The sequence below is a fragment of the Sturnira hondurensis genome, unplaced genomic scaffold (assembly GCF_014824575.4).
Source record: "Sturnira hondurensis isolate 20B ecotype Veracruz unplaced genomic scaffold, ASM1482457v3 Scaffold0007222, whole genome shotgun sequence".
Classification (NCBI taxonomy): domain Eukaryota; kingdom Metazoa; phylum Chordata; class Mammalia; order Chiroptera; family Phyllostomidae; genus Sturnira; species Sturnira hondurensis.
The window spans coordinates 2,557,549-2,577,998 of NW_028079853.1; the positions used below are offsets into that span (position 1 = coordinate 2,557,549).

A 20,450-nucleotide genomic window follows, 5' to 3' on the forward strand; every position below is an offset into this window, starting at 1 on the left:
GAGGATGGATGGCTATATAGGTAGCAACAATATTAGGACCTAATGACAGTCTAGAAAAAGATATTCATCTGAGAAAATGACTTTTAAAGGCACAGTTTCAAGAAGGACAAAGCAGAAAATGCATATCTGTGAGAAGACATAACTCTACAGTTGAAGGCTTGGTTAGTTTTCAACTCTTTGTTCAAAGAAAAAGGTGCTGCTTCCTAGGGGATTGCAGTTCCGTGCCAGGACTGGAATTAGGACTGAATGTTAGCTGCTGCTCACCCCTTGGGAGGGGTGATTATGTAGTACACAGACTGCACATGACCTTACCTGCTAAGCAGAAAAGGGTTACAGGGTTTAAGATAAAAACATTAGCAATTTGTGAAATTATTAGTTTCATGTTGGTTTCTGTAGGTAGACTGTCAGTTGCATTTGGCATGGAGTATTTTTATTTTGTTCACTAGTTTATTCTTAGTGGATAACAGCTTATCTATCTAATTATAGGCACTTAAAATTATTTGTTGAATAGTTAGTGAATGATTAAATATTAAATGATTATATTATCCTAGAAGCTAAGAACATTGGCATTCTTGTTGGTTCATTGGGATTCACTGGGATTTCTCCTAAATCCTACTCTGTCCTCTCTCATTATCCTAAAGGATATATTTATAGTCCAAAACTTTACTCTATTTTACTTGTAGTTTATTGGGCTAAAAAGGGGTTTGAGATTCATGTACAAAATGAGAGATATAAAATAATTACTGGTCTCCAGCTTCTGTAATTCCCAACCTCTCTTGCTCAGGGATATCTGTGTCAATATTGTAATCTGTTTTTGGCAGACTTTAAAGAGATGAGTGTCTGAGATCCCAAAATAGATACTGAGAGATGAAGTAACTACTGAAAAAAATATTTTTAAAAGTTTCACAGAGCCATGGTTCTCAAGTGGTCCAGAGACCAGAAGATTTGCATCACGTGAGAACTTGATAGAAAGGCAAAATCTCAGGCTCCATTATAAACTTAGTGAACTAAAATTTAGCTCTGGCAAACAACCATCTGTGTTTTAACAAACTCTTTACATGATTTTGCTTCAGAATCACTTCACTAAAGAAAAAAAGGCAAGAAAAGTACTGGCTCTTAAGAATTTTGTGTGTATAAAAAGGGGATATATATCCAGATACAAGCATAAAATTGCCATTATTCACCAGACCTAATGAACTGACTTGTTAGGTGGCATGGCTGCTTTTCTTAATTTTACAAAAGTTAGAATGTATTATAAATATTCTAGTTTCTCTTAATAATATATTGATCCTGTCATTCATAAGTTACTTAAACAATTTAATTATGTATATTTTCATTTTCTACTTCTAGAAATAATAAGCTTTATGAGTTTTATGAACTATTGATAAAGTATTAAATTTACTTTTTTTCATAGTACATTTTAGTTTTATGAGATTGGGCTTAAAAAGTCTACATTTATCTTAACTATGTCTTTCCTAAAAATCTAGATTTGATATAGCAATTCCTGTAACAATAGCAAGAGACTGTAGAATGTAGTTTTATGTATATATGTTGCTATGGTATGCTGGAAATAGTAGTAGACTGCTGGAAATAGTATTAAACACATTCTCCTTTGTGGGCTTAAAAAGACCCCTCAATACTCACAATTACTTATTTTTCTTTTTCATAGGAAATGAATTAAATAAGCAAATATTGATTACTCCCAATATTCCTTTTTAGTTGTTCAAATACAGTTGTCCAATATTCTTAAGATAAATTAAACTGTTAGCACTTTCCCCAGAAAAAAACTTTACATATTTTAACAAATATATACTGACTGAAAACCTGTTAAAAGAAATAATCTCTTATTCCTCAAGTATAATTACTTATATTTTAAAATTGCTACTAAAGAAGAATAGGACTGGCCCAGTAGACCAGTCTCAAATAAGCCACTGAAGCAATAAATTAATTTTATTACAGTCAATCATCCCTGTCCCAAATAACAGAATACATTCAAATATGTTGAATATATTTATGATAAAAACCTTCCTACTTTGAAGCAATCTAGTTGATTGTATGCCAAGTTCTCTCAGTCTGCCAAAAAAAATGATAGTGTTTCCAGAACTGCACTAACATTAATAAAAGAAGAAACATCATAGGCAAGATGGCTAAAAGCAGGATTTTACGAGAAACTTATAGCAATTACCATAATTATGAACTACTTAAAGACTTATCTCTGAGAATGGGAATAAGGAAAAGAGTCTGGTAACACATCTATTCAGCTCTGTACTGAGGTCCTAAATAATTTCCTTCCTTAGAAGAAATAGAAGTGATATTTTAACAGAGGGGCATGATTGGATATATAGGTAATTCAAAAGAATTTCTAAATTATTGGAATTAAATAAATTTATCAAGTTTTCTGGATAGAAGTTTAACATAAGAATTAATTTTATTTTATATTCTACCTGTAAACAATAAGAAAAGGGAGTTTGGTGAGTTTTATACTTTTAAAAAAGATTTACCCATGTTAATGGGGCTACCTGTAATTATTTTCTATTGCAGTATAGTATTTCATTGATTAAAAATTCTAGAACTTATCTTCCCCCCCAAAATTGAACATAAATGAATAAATCCAGTGAAAGGTGTGCATGACCTCTAAAAAGATAATTAAAGTATTTCTGAGAGTAAAGGAAACACATATAGATTGAGAGATATCAAATGAAAAATTCATTATTATTGAATATGTTAATTTTGCACAATATATCTACAGATCCAATGAAACAGCAATCACTACCCAAGCATATTTGTGTGCAAACTGAACAATTTGACACAAAAGACTGAGAATAGTTATAACATTCTTGGAAAAGAACCACAAAAACAAAATTGGAGAACCTACACTATCAACAATACCATTAAGCTATAGCCTTGGTGGTGCTGCTGCCAAGGCCGGAAACAGAGGCTTTGGTCTGGGACCAGTGCCGGGGTGCCTGCTTCGGAGGGAGCTCCGGAAGCCCAGCACCCGGCGGGTCTACAACAGACTCTGTGGGAGCCGTGGGTCTGCTACAGGGTCAGTGGGAGAGAACTGACTCCCTCCCTCCCCGTCTAAGCAAGGCTGGGCAATACCAGGCAGAGACCTGTATGCTTAAGTTTATGTAAAGGACAACAAGGGCCGAGGGCCGTGTTCAACTGCAGACTCGGTGGTCACCAGCTGCCAGCCCACCAGCCTGGGAGAATTGAGAACATTATCGTTTCCGATCTTCTGGGGACTGGGCTGGGCTGAGAGGCAGGCTTTGTGGAGAAGTCTTTATTGGAAAGTGAACTGAGGTGTTCTGTGACAGCAACTTGCCTTACTGACTACCCAGCCTAGCAGCCATCCAGGGGAGGGGCGGGAGCACTTGGCTCCTGCAACAGGACTGGGAAGGACAGTGCCAGATCCCATGGGACACAGGCAGCCTGCAGGGTGTGCAGGTGCCCGCATCCCAGTCCCATGGCCTGGCTGGCACGTGCGGGTGAGCATGCACGCCTGCATTCCAGCCCATAGAGAGGTCCTGCTGTAACCAGAAAAGCTGGTTTGGACAGTTTGAAAACGACAAGGAAAGTTTTTTTTTAGCAACTTTTTTTTAAAGAAAAATTTTTTATATAATTCTTGTTCAAGTACAGTTTTCTGTCTTATATTCCCCGCCCCCAGTGCTCCCCACCTTTCTCCCATTTCTGCCCCCCCCACCTTAGTTATTGTCCATGTGTCCTTTATACTTGTTCATATGAGTCCATCCCCTTTTCCCCTGTGATTCTCTCCCCTCTCCTCTATGGTCCCTGTCAGCCTGTGCCGTATTTCAGTGTCTTTGGTCATATTTTAACAACTTATTTTCTAACTAATCTTATATATTTTTAATTTTATTATTGCTCTATCTTTCAATACTTGTTCCTCTCCATTCTTTTTTTCTGGTTTTAGTCCTTCTTCCTTTCTTCCCAAACTTTTGCTTATTCCTCATTTTTCTTGCCTTTTTTTTGTGTTGGATTGTTTGTTTGTTTGTTGCTTAGCTTTCTTTTACCCACCAGAGACACAAATACCTGGGAACTGCAAAAGGACCATAGTGGGACCTAAAGAGGGGGCATCTCAATAATAGACACAGAGAGACAAATTTCACTTTGCTATAGCAGAGAAGCCTCAAGTTGCTGCATAGCTGTTTCTTCATTATTCTCACTTCTTTTTTATTTTAATAGTATCTTTGTATTCCTCCTCTTTCTGTATAGATTTCTTAGTCCTGGCTGGTTATATTATACTGTTTGACAGGTTTCCCTGTTCCTTCCCTCACAGTCTATTGCTGATTTTCTATATTTCACGCCACTTGTTTTCCTTTGGCATACTACCCAAAGCTCTATACCCCCCATCCAGACATATCACATAATCTGTCATGTGAATGTTGCTCTAACAGTATTGTAAATAATAGCTGTTCTATACAACGGTAAATACACCACAACACATCTTGCAGATCTCAGACCACCTTACAGTTTCCTGAATTCTATTACTGTAGTGATTAACTCTATTTGCTCACATGCTACACCTAGTTACTATTCTTTACTCTTACCTTACCTCAAAATCTGACTGCCCGCAACCTCACTGCTTTTTAGATTCAACTCACGAGCCTTCCCTTCCCTACAAGAGACTTATCCTCTGTCCATCCTTTCTTAAAAGTGGCAAGCTGGGTCGAAGATTATGGTTAACATTATATATAGCCTAAAGATTTTCTATTTCTTCTCTACCAGCTGTGACTGTAAATAACATAAATAACATACTCTTCTGCTGTCATAAACTATTTTGCCTCCCCCTCCAACTGATCACACATGCACAAAAAAGGAGTAGGTGGAAGTGGAGAACATCAAGATACCTGCAGGAGACTGCACCACTGAATTTCACAGGTATTCTACCACAGAAGTTTATACCATAAACCCAGGGAATCAGAACAGATCAATTTAAGAAGCTGAGGCCAACAAGAAGAGTATCACAAACAATGGGAAGACAAAGAAACAATCCCCAAAAGAAAGAAAAGGTGGAAGTCTCAGAAAGAATGTCAGATGAAATAGAGGCAAGTCAACTATCAGATATTGAATTCAAAACACTGGTTATCAGGAAATTCAAAGAGCTTACAATGAGCTACCAGAAACTATAGAGGAGCTGCAATGAACTCACCACAAACTATATCAACATGAAAAAAGAAGTAGAAACTATTAGCAAAGCCCAAGAGGAAATGAAGAATACAATTTCTGAACTGAAGAACACAGCAGAAGGAATGAAAAGCAGGATCGATGAAGTAGAAGATCGGATGGATCAGTGAGTTAGAAGACAAAGTAGAAAGAATATCCCAGAAAGAGCAAGAAAAGGAAAAGAGGATCAGAAAGAATGAAGAGGGATTAAGAGCAATGCAAGACAATATGAAACATAATAATAACCAAAGAATAGGAATACCAGAAGGAGAAGAAGAAGAACAAGGGACAGAAAACCTATTTGAAAGAGTAATGATGGAAAATTTTCCTAATTTGATGAGAGAAAAAAATCACACAAATCCAGGAATCACAAGAGTCCCAATCAGGTGGAACTCAAAGAGGCCCACTTCAAGACACATCATCATTAAAATGGCAAAACTCCAAGAAAAAGAGAGACTCTTAAAGGCAGCAAAGGAGAAAAAAGAAGTAACATACAAGAGAGCCCCAATAAGGCTGGCTACTGACTTCTCAATGGAAACATTCCAAGCAAGAAGAGAATGGCAAGAAATATTCCAAGTAATGAGAAACAGAGGCCTACAACCAAGGCTACTGCATCCAGCAAGGCTCTCAATCAAGATAGAAGGCCAAATAAAGAGCTTCCAAGACAAAAGAAGTCTAAAAGAATACGCCTCTACCAAACCAGCTCTATAAGAATTACTAAAAGGCTGCTTTAAGGAAAGGAAGGAAAAGAGAGAGATGGAGAGGAACATAGGTACAAAAATGGCAATGAATAAGTACCTATCAACAATAACCTTAAATGTAAATGGATTAAATGCTCCAATCAAGACATAGAATAGCTGAATGGATAAGACAGCAGGACCCACACATATGCTGCCTACAAGAGACCTCAGGTCAAAAGACCATCACAAACTAAAAGTGAAAGGCTGGAAACAAATTTTCCAAGCAAACAAATAAGAAAAAAAGCCGGGGTAGCAATTCTCATATCAGACAAAATAGACTTCAAAAAAAGGGCCATAAAGAGAGACCCAGAAGGTCACTTCATAATACTCAAGGGAAGAATCCACCAAGAAGACATTAACATCATAAATATATATGCACCCGACATAGGAGCACCCAAATATATAAAGAAAATCCTAGAGGACCTCAAGAAAGATATTGACAGCAACACAATTATAGTAGGGGATTTTAACACCCCAATGTCAAAAATGGACAGATCTTCCAAACAAAATATCAACAAAGATATAGCGGCATTAAACAACACCCTAGATGAAATGGACTTGACTGATATACATAGAGCCCTTCATCCCAAAGAAGCTAAATACACATTCTTTTCAAATACACATGGAACATTTTCAAAGATAGGCCACATGATAGGACACAAAACGAGCCTCAACAAATTCAGGAAAATAGAAATCATACCAGGCATTTTCTCTGATCACAAGGGACTGAAACTGGAAACCAACCCCACAGGAAAAGACCCAAAACACCCAAAATCCTGGAGACTGAATGGTATGCTATTAAACAACGAATGGGTCAAGAATGAAATTGGGGAAGAAATCAAAAACTTTCTGGAAAGAAATGAAAATGAACTCATAACAAGCCCAAACTTATGGGGCACAGCAAAGGCAGTCTTGAGAGGGACGTTCATAGCAATACAGGCTTACCTAAAGAAGATAGAAACATTTCAAACAAACAACCTAACCCTACACCTGCAAGAACTCGAGGAACAACAACAAAGACAGCCCAGAGCAAGTACAAGGAAGGAAATAACCAAGATCAGAGCAGAATTAAATGACTTAGAGACTAAAAGCACAATTTTAAGGATCAATAAATCCAGGAGTTGGTTTTTTGAAAAGATAAGCAAAATAGACAAGCTTTTAAGTACGCTCATCAAGAAAAGAAGAGAAAGGACCCAAATAAACACAATCAGAAATGAAAGAGGAGAGATTACAACTGATACCACAGAAATAGAAGGGATTGTAAAAAATCACTATGAAGAACTGTATGCCAAGAAATTTGAAAACCTAGGTGAACTGGACAAATTTCTAGAAAAATATAATCTTCCAAAACTCAATGAAGAAGAAGCAAAAAGCCTGAATAGACCAATAATAGCAGACAAAATTGAAGCAGTAATCAAAAAACTCCTGAAACACAAAAGCCCTGGACCAGATGGTTTCACAGGAGAATTCTACATAGCATTTAAAGAAGAGAGACAGATACCTAACTCCTATCCTTCACAAAGTATTCCAAAAAATCCAAAATGATGGAAGATTCCCAAACTCTTTTTATGAGGTCGGTATCATCCTAATCCCAAAACCAGATAAAGACACAACAAAGAAAGAAAACTCAGGCCATTATTGCTGATGAACATAGATGCTAAAATCCTTAACAAAATATTGAGAAACTGCATCCAACAATACACTGAAAAGATCATACACTATGAGCAAGTGGGATTCATCCCAGGGATGCAAAGATGGTTCAAATTCACAAATCAGTAAATGTAATACATCACCTAAACAAAAGCAAAGACAAAAATCACATGATCGTATCAAGAGATGAAAAAAGCATTTAAGGTACAGTACCCATTTATGATAAAAACACTCAGCAAAGTGGGAATAGAGGGAACATTCCTCAACATAATAAATGCCATATATGAGAGACCTACAGCCAACATCATACTCAATGGGCAAAAACTAAATCTTTTCCATTAAGATCAGGAACAAGACAAAGTTGTCCACTCTCACCACTTCTATTCAATATACTATTGGAAGTTTTAGCCACAGTAATCAGTCAAGAAAAGGAAATAAAAGGCATCCAAATTAGAAAGGAGGAAACAAAACTGTCATTGTTTGCAGATGACATGATAGTGTATATAGAAAATCCTATACACTCCACCCCAATACTACTCAAACTAATGAATTTGGCAAAACAGAGGGATACAAAGTCAATATTCAGCAATTAAAGGCATTTTTGTATACCAATAATGAAACAGCAAAAGCAGAAATCAAGAAAAGAAATCCCATTCAATACAGCAAAAAGAAAATAAAACATCTAGGAATAAACCTAACCAAGGAGGTAAAAGATCTGTATGAAGAAAACTACACAACACTGAAGAAAGAAACCAAGGAAGACACAAATAAATGGAAACATATACTGTGTTCATGGACTGGAAGAATTAACATCACCAAAATGTCCATACTACCCAAAGCAATTTATAGATGCAATGCAATACCTATTTAAGTACCAATGACATATTTCACAGACATAGAATAAACACTCCAAAAATTTATATAGAAACATAAATGTCCTCAAATAGCTGCTGCAATTTTGAGAAAGAAGAGCAAAGTAGAAGGGATCACAATAACTGACACCAAACTGTATTACAAGGCCACTGTAATCAAAACAGCCTGGTACTAGCATAAAAACAGGCATATGGACCAGTGGAACAGAAGAGAGAGCCCAGAAATAAACCGAAGTCTCTATGGTCAATTAATGTTTGACAAAGGGGGCAGCAATGTAAAATGAAGTAAAAATATCCTCCTCAACATATGGTGTTGGGAGAACTGGATAGCTATGTGCAAAAAAATGAAAGTTGAGCACCAACTTACACCATACACCAACATAAATTCAAGGTAGATAAAAGATTTAAATATAAGCCATGACACATTAAAGTCCTAGAGGAGAACACTGGTAGGAAAATCTCAGATATTTCACTCAGCAATGTTTTTACTGATATGTCCCCTAGGGCAAGGGACATAAAGGAAAGAATAAGCAGCCCTGGCTGGTATAGCTCAATGGATTGAGCGCGGGCCTGCGAACCACACAATCTCGGTTCGATTCCCAGTCAGGGCACATGCCTGGGTTCCAGACCAGTTCTCAGCAAGGGACTCACGAGAGGCAAGCATACATTGATATTTCTCTCCTTCTCTCCTTCCCTTCCCCTCTAAGGATAAATAAATAAAATATTAAAAAAAGAATAAGCAAATGAAACTACATCAAAATAAAAAGCTTCTGCACAGCTAAAGAAAACAGTATTAAAATAAAAGAAGAATGAACTGTATGGGAAAATATATTTGCCAATGATACCTCAGACAAAGGCTTAATGTCCAAAATATACAAAGAATTACATGACTCCACTCTAAGAAGACAACTAACCCAATTAAAAAATGGGGAAAGGACTTGAACAGACACTTCTCCAAGGAGGACATATAGAGGATCCAGAGACACATGAAAAGATGCTCAATATAGCCAGCTATCAGAGAGATGTGAATTAAAACCACATTAAGATACCACTTTACACAGGTCAGAATGGCCATCATAAACAAAGCAACAAACAACAAGTGTTGGAGAGGTTGTGGAGAAAAGGGGACCCTAGTGCACTGTTGCTGGGATTGCAGACTGGTACAACCACTATGGAAAACACTATGGAATTTTCTAAGAAAACTAAAAATGAACATGCCTTTTGACCCAGCAGGTCCACTGCTAGGATTATATTTTAAGAACCCTGAAACACCAATCCAAAAGAATCTATGCACCCCAATGTTCACAGCAGCACAATTTACAATAGCCAAGAGTTGGAAGCAACCTAGGTGCCCATCAGTAAATGAATGGATCCAAAAACTATGGTACATTTACACAATGGAATTCTTTGCAGCAGAAAGAAAGAAGGAGCTCCTACCCTTTGCAACAGCATGGATGGAACTGGAAAGCATTATGCTGAGTGAGATAAGTCAGGCAGTGAAAGACAAATACTGTAGGATCTCACCTTTAAAGGAACCTAAACAACAAAAGAAACAAGGAAGCAAAATATAACCAAAGACACTGAAATAGAGAACAGGCTGGCAGTTACCAGAGAGGAGAGGCGAGGGAATTTCAGGAGAAATGGTTCAGAACAAGGAACGGTTTACAGGAACAAGTATAAAAGACCCATGGACAAAAACTAAGGGGAATGGAAATGAAAGGGAGGTGGGGAGACCTGGGAGGGGGTGTGCTGGGATAGGAGTAAAGGACAGAAAACTGTACTGAACAACAGTTAAAATAAATTTTAAAAATTTATTTTATCTCTCAATATTATCACCTAAAATCTTATCATTTTACAAAAGGATATGAAAGTTAATATTTTATATTTCAAAGGGAAAAGAAATGAGCTAAGATCAAAAACTTTTCCTCTACTAATGTCTTGTAGTAAATCCATTAGAAAATCAGTCACATCTAATTGCCTAATCACAACAGACGACCAAGAGTGAAATAACTAATGGAAAGAAAAATTGTTTCACTACCCTATACTTTGATAGGGTCTACAAATAGCAATAACCTTAGGACCATTTCATTTAATTTACTTAGAATCAAATATGGGGATTTTAATTTTTATTTAATGGATTCATGTTACATAAAAATTTTATTGAACAATTAAAAAAAAAGACAATCTAACAGTAACCAGAGGCAAGATGAGATGGGAGTGAATAATTTGGGGAAAAGGGTGAAGGGTTTACAGGAACAACTAAAGAGGACACATGGACAAAAACAAGGGGGTGGGGTGGAAACGGGGGAGAGAGGTGGGGATGACTGGAGTCAGGGGGAGAGCTGAGGAGAAAAGACAGAAAACTGTACTTGAACAACAATAAAATTAAAAAGTATTTAATAAAAATATTAAAAAGACATTATTAAATGTTTATGCATTTGCATGAAATTTAAATAATTTAAATTTAAAAATTTCTTTTAGACTCTGTGAAAACATATTAACAGCTGTTTTATATTTTTACATCAAAGAGATACCTAATATTTTAGGGGCTTCAAAATGTACACATTGCTATACATTCATTATAGAAAAGACACATAAATAAATATTAGAAAAATATGCAAACCATTCATAATGCTACTACTCAATAATTTGTCCTGTTAACATTTTCTTTACATATTTAAAAGATTTATTCCTAGGAATCTTTATATTCACATTTAAAAAAACATTTTAATGGCCTCATACTTTATCCTGATGTTTTACTTCCAACATACTTCATTACATGTTTTTTTCATCGATGAATATACATGCCTCCAAACTACAATCCAAAGGGATAGTATCACATGCTACTGCAGTTGTGGAATATATTTCCCATTAACTCAGTTCTAGCTATAAAAAGAGAGTTTCTGTATAAAGTTTCCAATAATTACTTAAAATTATTAATATACTTGCTGAATAAGCTTTCTTTAAAATGTCTTTAAAAGCATTGCACTCACAACTCTGATTTTAATTTTTAAGAAACCAAAAATATTTTTAAAGACATATTTCTTACTGATTTTGGAATCAAATTGAAAAAAAGTTTTGCTTATAGTTAACTTTCAGAAATGGAATTACCCCTTTATTAAAATAAAAAAATTTACATGATAAGAATTGAAAAAATAAAGCACTAGATTAGGGCAGTGGGTTACCAGAAGCCTGAAAAATAGCACTCTTGTTTACCTGAAGTGGGAGACTTGCAGCGCTCAAGCTCCAGGGGAACTGGACTGTCATTCAACTCAGTTAGACCTGAATATAAAATGACAAAAAATGAATAAAGTTTGCTAATACTTTGTAGATAATTCTTACTTCTTAATTCCTATAAGTTTTACAAGATTTTTTAACCTGTGAAACTACTTTCCTATGCTCACATTATTATATTTGTGTTAATATTTTTAGGTTAAAATATAGTTGGCATAAGATATATTAGTTTCATGTGTATGACATAGTAATTGACATTTATATATCCTACAATGTGATCACCACACTAAGTCTAGTAACCATCTGTAATCCTGCAAAGTTAGATCACTAATACTGACTATATTTCCTTCACATTTTCATCCATTCCTTTACTCCCCAGCCCTCTATCGTAACAAGTGATACTGAAAAAAATAAGGAGCAATAACTAGTTGATATACCAAAGGGTAATTGAATATGATGGTGAAAAGTATAAACCCTTTAAAAATGTTTTCATATAAAATATCTATTTTACTAAATAATGTGGCTTCATCTGAAAATAGATCAAGAATAAAACAAATTAGGCTTTTTTTTAAAGATCAAATCAAAGCTTGCACTTTCAAGAGAAATGGTTATTGACTTTTAAAACAACCTTTGAGGAGATGCTACAATTTTTAAGTATTATACTTATTAAAAATGCAGTATTGTGTAGTGCTTACTATGTGGTTTGTTCAATGATATCAAATTACTTATAATAAGCACTATATTTTTATTTTTAGTATTGTTTTTAAATTTATTTTTATTGTTGACACTATTAGCATTTCTTATTTTCTGTTGTTACTTTCCTGACAAATACAGGATAGGCACACTGGATCAGTAAACATTTTGTAATTCTCACTGTCTGCCATTCTGCCTTCCTATGGCACTCATAAACTGCCTTCCTATGGCATTCATAAACCCTGACTATGGTTTTCTTATCATTGTTGGAGGGTCTTACATATTTTTCTTTGTAAGTAAATATTCTGAGTTTCTATTTTAATGTAAATTCCATATCCAGAGGTACTTAAGCATTATTTTCAATTACCAAACCATCTTTGTTCATATTCCTTTCCACTATCCCCTTTATATAATTTGTACCAATGAACTTGCTGTAGGTTCAAAAAAATCTTAAGAGTTTTAGAAAAGGAGCATTGTAATACTATACCTAACCCTTATGTTTTATAGGTAAGAAAAAGTATGTTTAAAGAGTTTTAAACTATAAGAACAGATACTACACTTGATCTTAGCCCAAAGGCTGAGAAGTGATCAACGAAACGAACAAGCAAGCAAAATATAACCAAAGACACTGAAATTGAGAACAGGCTGACAGTGATGGGAAGGGGATGGGGAAGGCATTATAAGGGAAAAGGGCAAAGGGTTTGTAGGAATTATTATAAAGGACACATGGACAATAACACGGTGGGGTGGGAACAGAGGAAGGAGATGGGAAGGGATGGGGGAAACGGCAGAAAACTGTACTTGAACAACAATAAAAATGTTTAAAAAAGAAAAAAGTTTTAAGCTATTTATTTAAGGTTACAGAACTAAGTTAGTACACCAAAGCATGAATTGAATTCTTATATTTTGTTAAGTCTTTTGTCAGAAGTAGGTATTGTGAATATTTTTCTTTCAGTATGTGACTTTTCATTTTGGGAGTGTGGGGGATAGGGTGGGGAGAGCAATGGGAAAAGGCAGGGCAACTGTAATTAAACAGTAAGTAAAAAATAAAATAAAAGAGGAAAATGAAATATCTTTTGGTGAGAAGATTAATTTACTTGAAAGACAATTTATTAAATTTTTTTATTGTGCTTATTATTTTTTGGATTCCTATGTAAGTAATCATTATCTACCTCATGGTCATAAAGATATTTTTCTTTGTTTTTCTCAAAAGCAATTTTAATTTTAGATTTCATTTTTAGGATATAATTCATCTCAAATTAATTTTGGGTCATGGTGTGAGGTAGAGATGAGGTCCATTTTTTCCCTACACATTGGCCCAATTGTTCTATCATTATCTGTTAACAAATTTTTTTAATTAAAAAAATTTTTATTGTTAAATTACAGTTGTCCCCATTTCCTTCCCTAATACTCTCCTGCACCCTACCCACCTCCACCTCCCACATTCAATCCCCCCCAACCCCTGTTGTCTTTGTTCATGGGTCCTTTATACATGTTTCTTGACCCTTCCCCCTTTCCCCCATTATTGTCTCCCACCTTCCCCTGTGGTCACTGTCAGTTTGTTCTCTATTTCCATGTCTCTGGTTCTATTTTGCTTGCTTATTTATTTTGTTGATTAGGGTCTACTTATAAGTGAGATCATAAGGTATTTGTCTATCACTGCCTAGCTTTTTAAAATATTTTTTTAAAGATTTTATTTATTGCTAGAGGGAGAAGGGAGGAAGAAAGAGAAAAGAGAAACACCAATGTGTGGTTGCTTCTCGTGCACCTCCCACCATGGACCTGGACTGCAACCCAGGCATGTGGCCTGACAGGGATCAAACCTGTGACCCTGTGGTTCACAGGCCAGCACTGAAATCCACTGAGCAACACCAGTCAAGGCTGGCTTATTTTTTCATTTTTGTTCAATGACAGTTGTCCCCAGTTTTCCCCCATTATGTAATTCTCACCTGCCCTATTCACCCTGCACATCCAAAGTTAAATGCTTCCCTGGCCAACCCCACCCACACTGTCTTTGTCCATGAGCCTTTTATACATGATCCTTGACCTGACCCTTCCTCTTCTTTCCCATTATCCACCTTCCCCATCCCCTTTGGTCCGTGTGAGTTTGTTTTTATTTCCATGTCTCTGGCTCTATTTTGCTCATATGGGGTTTTTTTGTTGAATAGATTTCACTTACAGGTGAGGTCATATGGTGCTTGTCTTTCACTGGCTGGCTTATTTCATTTAGTCTAATACTCTCCAGTTCCATGAATGCTGTCATGAAGGGTAGGAGTTCTTTCTTTCTTTCTGCTTGGTAGTATTTCATTGTGTAAATATACCACAGTTTTTTAATCCACTCATTTACTAATGGCCACTAAGGCTGTTTCCAGCACTTGGCTTTTGTAAATAGTGCTGCTGGGAACACTGGGGTGTGTAGGTTGTTTTGAATCGGTGTTTTGGGATTCTTAGGGTATAACTGAAGTAGTGAAATTGCTGGGTCAAAAGGCAGTTCAATTTTAGTTTTTTGGGGGGAAATTCTATACTGTTTTCCACAGTAGCTACACCAGTCTGCATTCCCACCAACAGTGTACTAGGGTTCCCTTTTCTTGACAACCTCTCTAGCACTTGTTTGTTGATTTGTTTATGATGGCTATTCTGACCAAGGTTAAGTGGTATCTCATTGTGGTTTTAATTTGCATCTCTCTGATTGCTAGTGATGCTGAGCATCTTTTCATAGGCCCCTGGGCCCTTTGTATGTCCTCCTTGGAGAAGTGTCTGTTCAAGTCCATTACCCATTTTTAATTGGGTTGTTTGTCTTCCTGGAGTGGAGTCATGTGAGTTCTTTATATATTTTGGAGATCAAACCCTTGTCTGAGGTTTGTGAATATGTTTTCCCATATGGTTGGTTCTTTCCTTATTTTGCTAATGTTTTCTTTAGCCATGCAGAAGATTTTTATTTGGATGAAGTCCCATTTGTTTATTTTCCTTTATGTCCCTTGTTCTAGGGGGCATATTGGTGAAAATATTGCTACATGGAATATCTGAGATTTTCCTGCCTATGATTTCCTCTAGGACTTTTATGGCTTCACAACTTATATTTAAGTCTTTTTTCCATCTTGAGTTTATTTTTGTGTATGGTGTAAGTTGGTGGTCAAGTTTAATTTTTTGCATGTAGTTGTCCAGATCTCCTGACACCATTTGTTGAAGAGGTTATTTTGACTTCATTTTACACATCTGCCCCTTTTTAAAAATATTAATTGCCTATAGAGACATGGGTTTACTTCTGGGCTCTCTATTCTGTTCCATTGATCTATGTGTCTGTTCTTATGCCAGTACCAGACTGTTTTGATAACTGTGGCCTTGTAATATAGTTTAACATCAGGTATTGTGATCCCTCCTGCTTTGTTTTTCTTTCTCAAAATTGCTGCAGCTATTTGGGGTCATTTATGGTTGCATCTAAATTTTTGAAAAATTTGTTCTAGATCTATGAGGTATGCTATTGACATTTTAATAGGGATTGTGTTGATCTATAAATTGCTCTGGGCACTAGGGATATTTTGATGATGTTAATTTTTCCAATCCATGAACACAGTATATGCTTCCATTTACTTGTGTCTCCCTTAATTTCTTGCTTCAGTGTTGTATAGTTTTCTGCATACAGGTCTTTCACCTCCTTGGTTATGTTTATCCCAAGGTACTTTATTTTTCTTGTTGCTATATTAAATGGGATTTTTTCCTGACTTCTATTTCTGATGTTTAGTTGTTGGTGTACAACAATGCCTTTGATTTCTGAATACTGAATTTGTATCCCACTGTCTTGCAAATTCATGTATTAGGATCGAGTAGTGTTTTTTGTTGGAGTCTATAGGTTTTTCTATGCGTACTATCATGTCATCAGCAAACAATGACAGCTTTACTTCCTCCTTTCTAATTTGGATGCCTTTTATTTCTTTTTCTTGTCCAATTTCTGTAGCTAGGACTTCCAATACTATGTTGAATAGAAGTGGTAAAAATAGACATCCTTGTCTTATTCCTGATGTTAGTGGGAAAGCTTTTAGTTTTTGCCTGGTGAGTATGATGTTGGCTATAGGTCTGTCATATATGGCCTTTATTATTTTGAGATATGCCCCCTCTACTCTCACTTTGCTGAGCATTTTTATTATAAATGTTTGCTGTACCAAATGCTTTTTCACATCTATTGATGTGATCATGTGATTTTTGTCTTTCCTTTTGTTTATGTAATGTATTACATTTATTGATTTGTGAATATTGTACCATCCTTGCATCCCTGGGGTGAATCTCACTTGATCAGGGTGTACGTCTTTTTAATGTATTGCTCGATGTGGTTTGCCAATATTTTGTTAAGGATTTTAGCATCTATGTTCATCAGTGGTATTGGCCTGTGGTTTTCTGCCTTTGTTGTGTCTTTATTTGGTTCTGAGATTAGGAGAATGCTGATCTCATGAAAAGAGTTTGGTAGTTTTCCCTCTTCTTGAGCTTTTTGGAATAGTCTCAGAAGGATAGTGGTCAGCTCTCCCTTAAATGTTTTGTAAAACTGTCCTGTGAAAGATTATTCCTTTAGCCTTATTTTTCTGGGAAACTCCTTATTTTGCCTTCTATTTCAAAGAAGAGCCTTGCTTGGTAGAGTAGTCTTGGTTGCAGGCCTTTGCTTTTCATTACTTGGAATATTTCTTGCCATTCCTTTCTGGCTTGTAGTTTTTTTGTTGAGAAGTCATCTGCTAGCCTCATTGGAACTTCCTCATATGTTACTTCCAGTTTGTCCTTTTCCACCTTTAAGGTTCTTTGTTTTTGCATTTTGCCATTTTAACTATCATGTGTCTTGGAGTGGGCCTCTTTGGGTTCCTCCTGATTGGGACCCTCTGTGCTTCCTGGACTTGTATGACTTTTTCTCTCATCAAGTTAAGGAAGTTTTCCATCGTTACTTTTTCAAACAGGTTTTCTATCCTTTATCCTTCTGGTACCCCTATTATATGGATATTACTACATTTCATGTTTTCCTGCAGTTCCCTTAACCCCTCTTCATTCTTTCTGAATCTTTTTTCCTTTTGTTGTTCCTTGTGGGGATTTTTTTCTACCTTGTCCTCCAGCTTGCTGATTGGATCATCTGCTTCATCTGGCCTGATTTTGATTCCTTCTACTGTGTTCTTCAATTCATAAATTGTATTCTTGATTTTCTCCTGGTTCTTGTTTATAATTTCTATGTCCTTTTTCTTGCTGATGTAGTTCTCAGTAAGTTCCTGGTGGCTTGCCTGTAGTTTTTCATTATTCTCACTGAGCACAGTGAGCTTTCTTATAACCATGTTTTGAACTTAGTATTTGATAGTTTACTTGCTAGTATTTCATTTAGCATTCTTTCTGGGGATTCCTCCTTCTTTTTTGATTCACGGTTGTTTCTTTGTCTTACTACTTTTTGGGAGACTCTTCTTGTTAGCTTCTGCTTCTTAAATTGATCTGTTTTGACTCCCTGTATTTGTGGTGTGAACTTCTGTGGTAGGAGAACTGTGCAATTCAGTGGTGCAATCTCCTTGATCTCCTGAAGCTGATGCTCTTGGAATGCCCTTTAGCCCATTTATATTGGTTCTCTGGATGTAATTGTGTTTTGATCTTGTTGGGTCATTCTTTTGTAGGTCCTTTCCTCCAGTTGGTTGGCTGAGGGTCATTCCACCCACCACATCTTGTATACTGTATATGCTGCTACCAGAACAAAACCACAAAACCCAGGAAACAAACCTACACCTGCAAAAATAACTCCTACTTGCAATCTGACTATCAATAGCAAATGAACTAGTAATCATAAGGTTGTGAAGATATTAAAATTATTATAAGAAAGAAGTGTGAATAGACATGCATATGTGTTTTTGAGTTAGTGTTGTTTTTTGGATAGATACCGAAAAGTGCAATTGCTGAATCATGTGGCAGTTCTATTTTTAATTTTTTGAGGAACCTCCATTCTGTTTTCTAAAGTGTCTGCACCAATCTACACTCATATCAACAGTGCACAAGAGTTCCCCCCTTTTACATCCTCAACACCATTTGTTATGTTGTATCTTTTTGATAATAAGATACACATTTAAGATGTGAGGTAGTTTCTCACTGTGGTTTTTATTTGTATTTCAATGATGATTATTGATATTGAGCATCTTTTCATGTTTCTGTCAGATATTGGTATGTCCTCTTAGGAGAGAATGTCTACTCAGATCATCTGCCTTTTGAAAATTCAAATTAAATAACTTATGGTCCCTTATGTCCATAGAGGTGCTATGTATAATAGCCAAGTGGTAGAAACACTGGAAATGCCCATCAGTAAATGAGTGGATTAAAAATTGTGGTGCATTTACACAATGGAATACTATGTAGCAGAAAGAAAGAAGGAACTCCTACCTTTCATCATGGCATGTATGAAACTGGACAGTATTATGCTAAGTGAAATAGGCCAGGCAGTGAAAGACAAATACCATGTGATCTTACCTATAAGAGAAATCTAATGAACAAAGTAAACTAATGAAAAAAAATAGAACCAAAGGCATGGAAACATGGAGTGGACTGGGAGTGCCCAGAGGGAGTAGAAGGGCAGAGTGGTGGAAGAAGGGACTAGGAACTAGACAGGAAACATGTATAATGACCCATCACATGGATAACAGTGTAGGAATTGACTGTGGGAACATGGGGTGGAATGGGTGAAAGAGGGCAAAGAGGGAAAAACTGGGACAAGTGTAATAGAATAACAATAAAAATAATTAAAAAATCAAATTGACATTTTTGCTATTGAGTTGTAAGCATTCTTTATATATTTTGTATATTAACCCCTTATCAGATATGATTCCCAAATATTTTTCCTCATTAAATAGATTTTTTTCATTTTATTGATTGTTTCCTTTGCTGTATGGGAAGCTTTTTAGTTTGATGTTGTCCTATTCATTTATTTTTACTTTTTTCCCTTTGCTTTTAAGTGTGATTTCCCCCATCCCCAAAATCATCATAAACACACATGGTGGAGAACTTACTGCCTATGTTTTTTTTTTAGGATTTTTATGGTTTCAAGTCTTATGTTCAAGTCTCAATTCATTTGAGTTAATTCTGATGTATCATGTAATATAGTTCCATCTGGTTCTTTTTTAAAAAATTAATTTATTTAATTGTTGTTCAAGTACAGTTTTCTGCCTTTTACTACCATCCTAGCCCACCCCCCCCCACAGTGCTCCCCACCTCCCTACCATTTCCACCCCCTCCTTAGTTTTGTTCATGTGTCCTTTATACTAGTTCCTGTAAATCCTTCCCCTTTCCCCCTGGAATTCCCTCCCCTAACCCCTCTGGTCACTGTCAACCTGTTCTCTATTTCAGTGTCTTTGGTTATATTTTGCTTGTTTGTTTTGTTGTTTAGGTTCTTGTTAAAGGTGAGATCATATGGTATTTGTCTTTCACCATCTGGCTTATTTCACTCAGCATAATGCTTTCCAATTCCACCCATGCTGTTGCAAAGTGTAGGAGCTCCTCCTTTCTTTCTGCTGCATAGAATTTCATTGTGTAAATGTACCACAGTTTTTGGATCCATTCATTTACTGATGGGCACCAAGGTAGCTTCAAACTCTTGGCTATTGTAAATTGTGCTGCTGTGAACATTGGGGTGTATAAGTTCTTTTGAATTGGTGTTTCAGGGTTCTTAGGATATAATCCTAGCAGTGGAATTGTTGGATCAAAAGGCATATTCATTTTTAGTTTTCTTAGAAAATTCCATAGTGTTTTCCATAGTGGTTGTACCAGTCTGCAATCCTACCAACAGTGAACTAGGGTCCCCTTTTTTTTTATAACTTCCATTTCTTTGTTGTTATTCTCTATTTGAAGAGACACTATCATCTTAGTGTCTCTTCTTTCTTTAAACATGATGTGGGGGTTTTTTTGAAAATATTTTTAATGGCTGCCAGGAAGTCATTGCTAAAGCCAATATCCACGTTCTCTCAAAGGAAATTTCTGTTGTCCTATTTTTTCATGTGAATAAGTCACACTTTTCTGTTTATTTGCATGTCTCATCATAATTAGTCAGTACCTGACATTTTGGTAATTCTGGATATTTTTA

The 20,450-nt window shown here is 36.0% G+C and overlaps 1 protein-coding gene and 1 pseudogene across 1 annotated transcript in view; both read right to left on the reverse strand.

Moving 5' to 3' along the window:
* Positions 1-20,450, reverse strand: part of STXBP5L (syntaxin binding protein 5L) — a 340,069-nt gene that overhangs the window by 66,139 nt on the left and 253,480 nt on the right. The window contains exon 21 of the mRNA XM_037051540.1: positions 11,663-11,728. Coding sequence (XP_036907435.1) covers positions 11,663-11,728 — 66 coding nt within the window. The remainder of the gene's footprint in view (positions 1-11,662; positions 11,729-20,450) is intronic.
* Positions 12,826-12,962, reverse strand: LOC118990774 (uncharacterized; annotated as a pseudogene).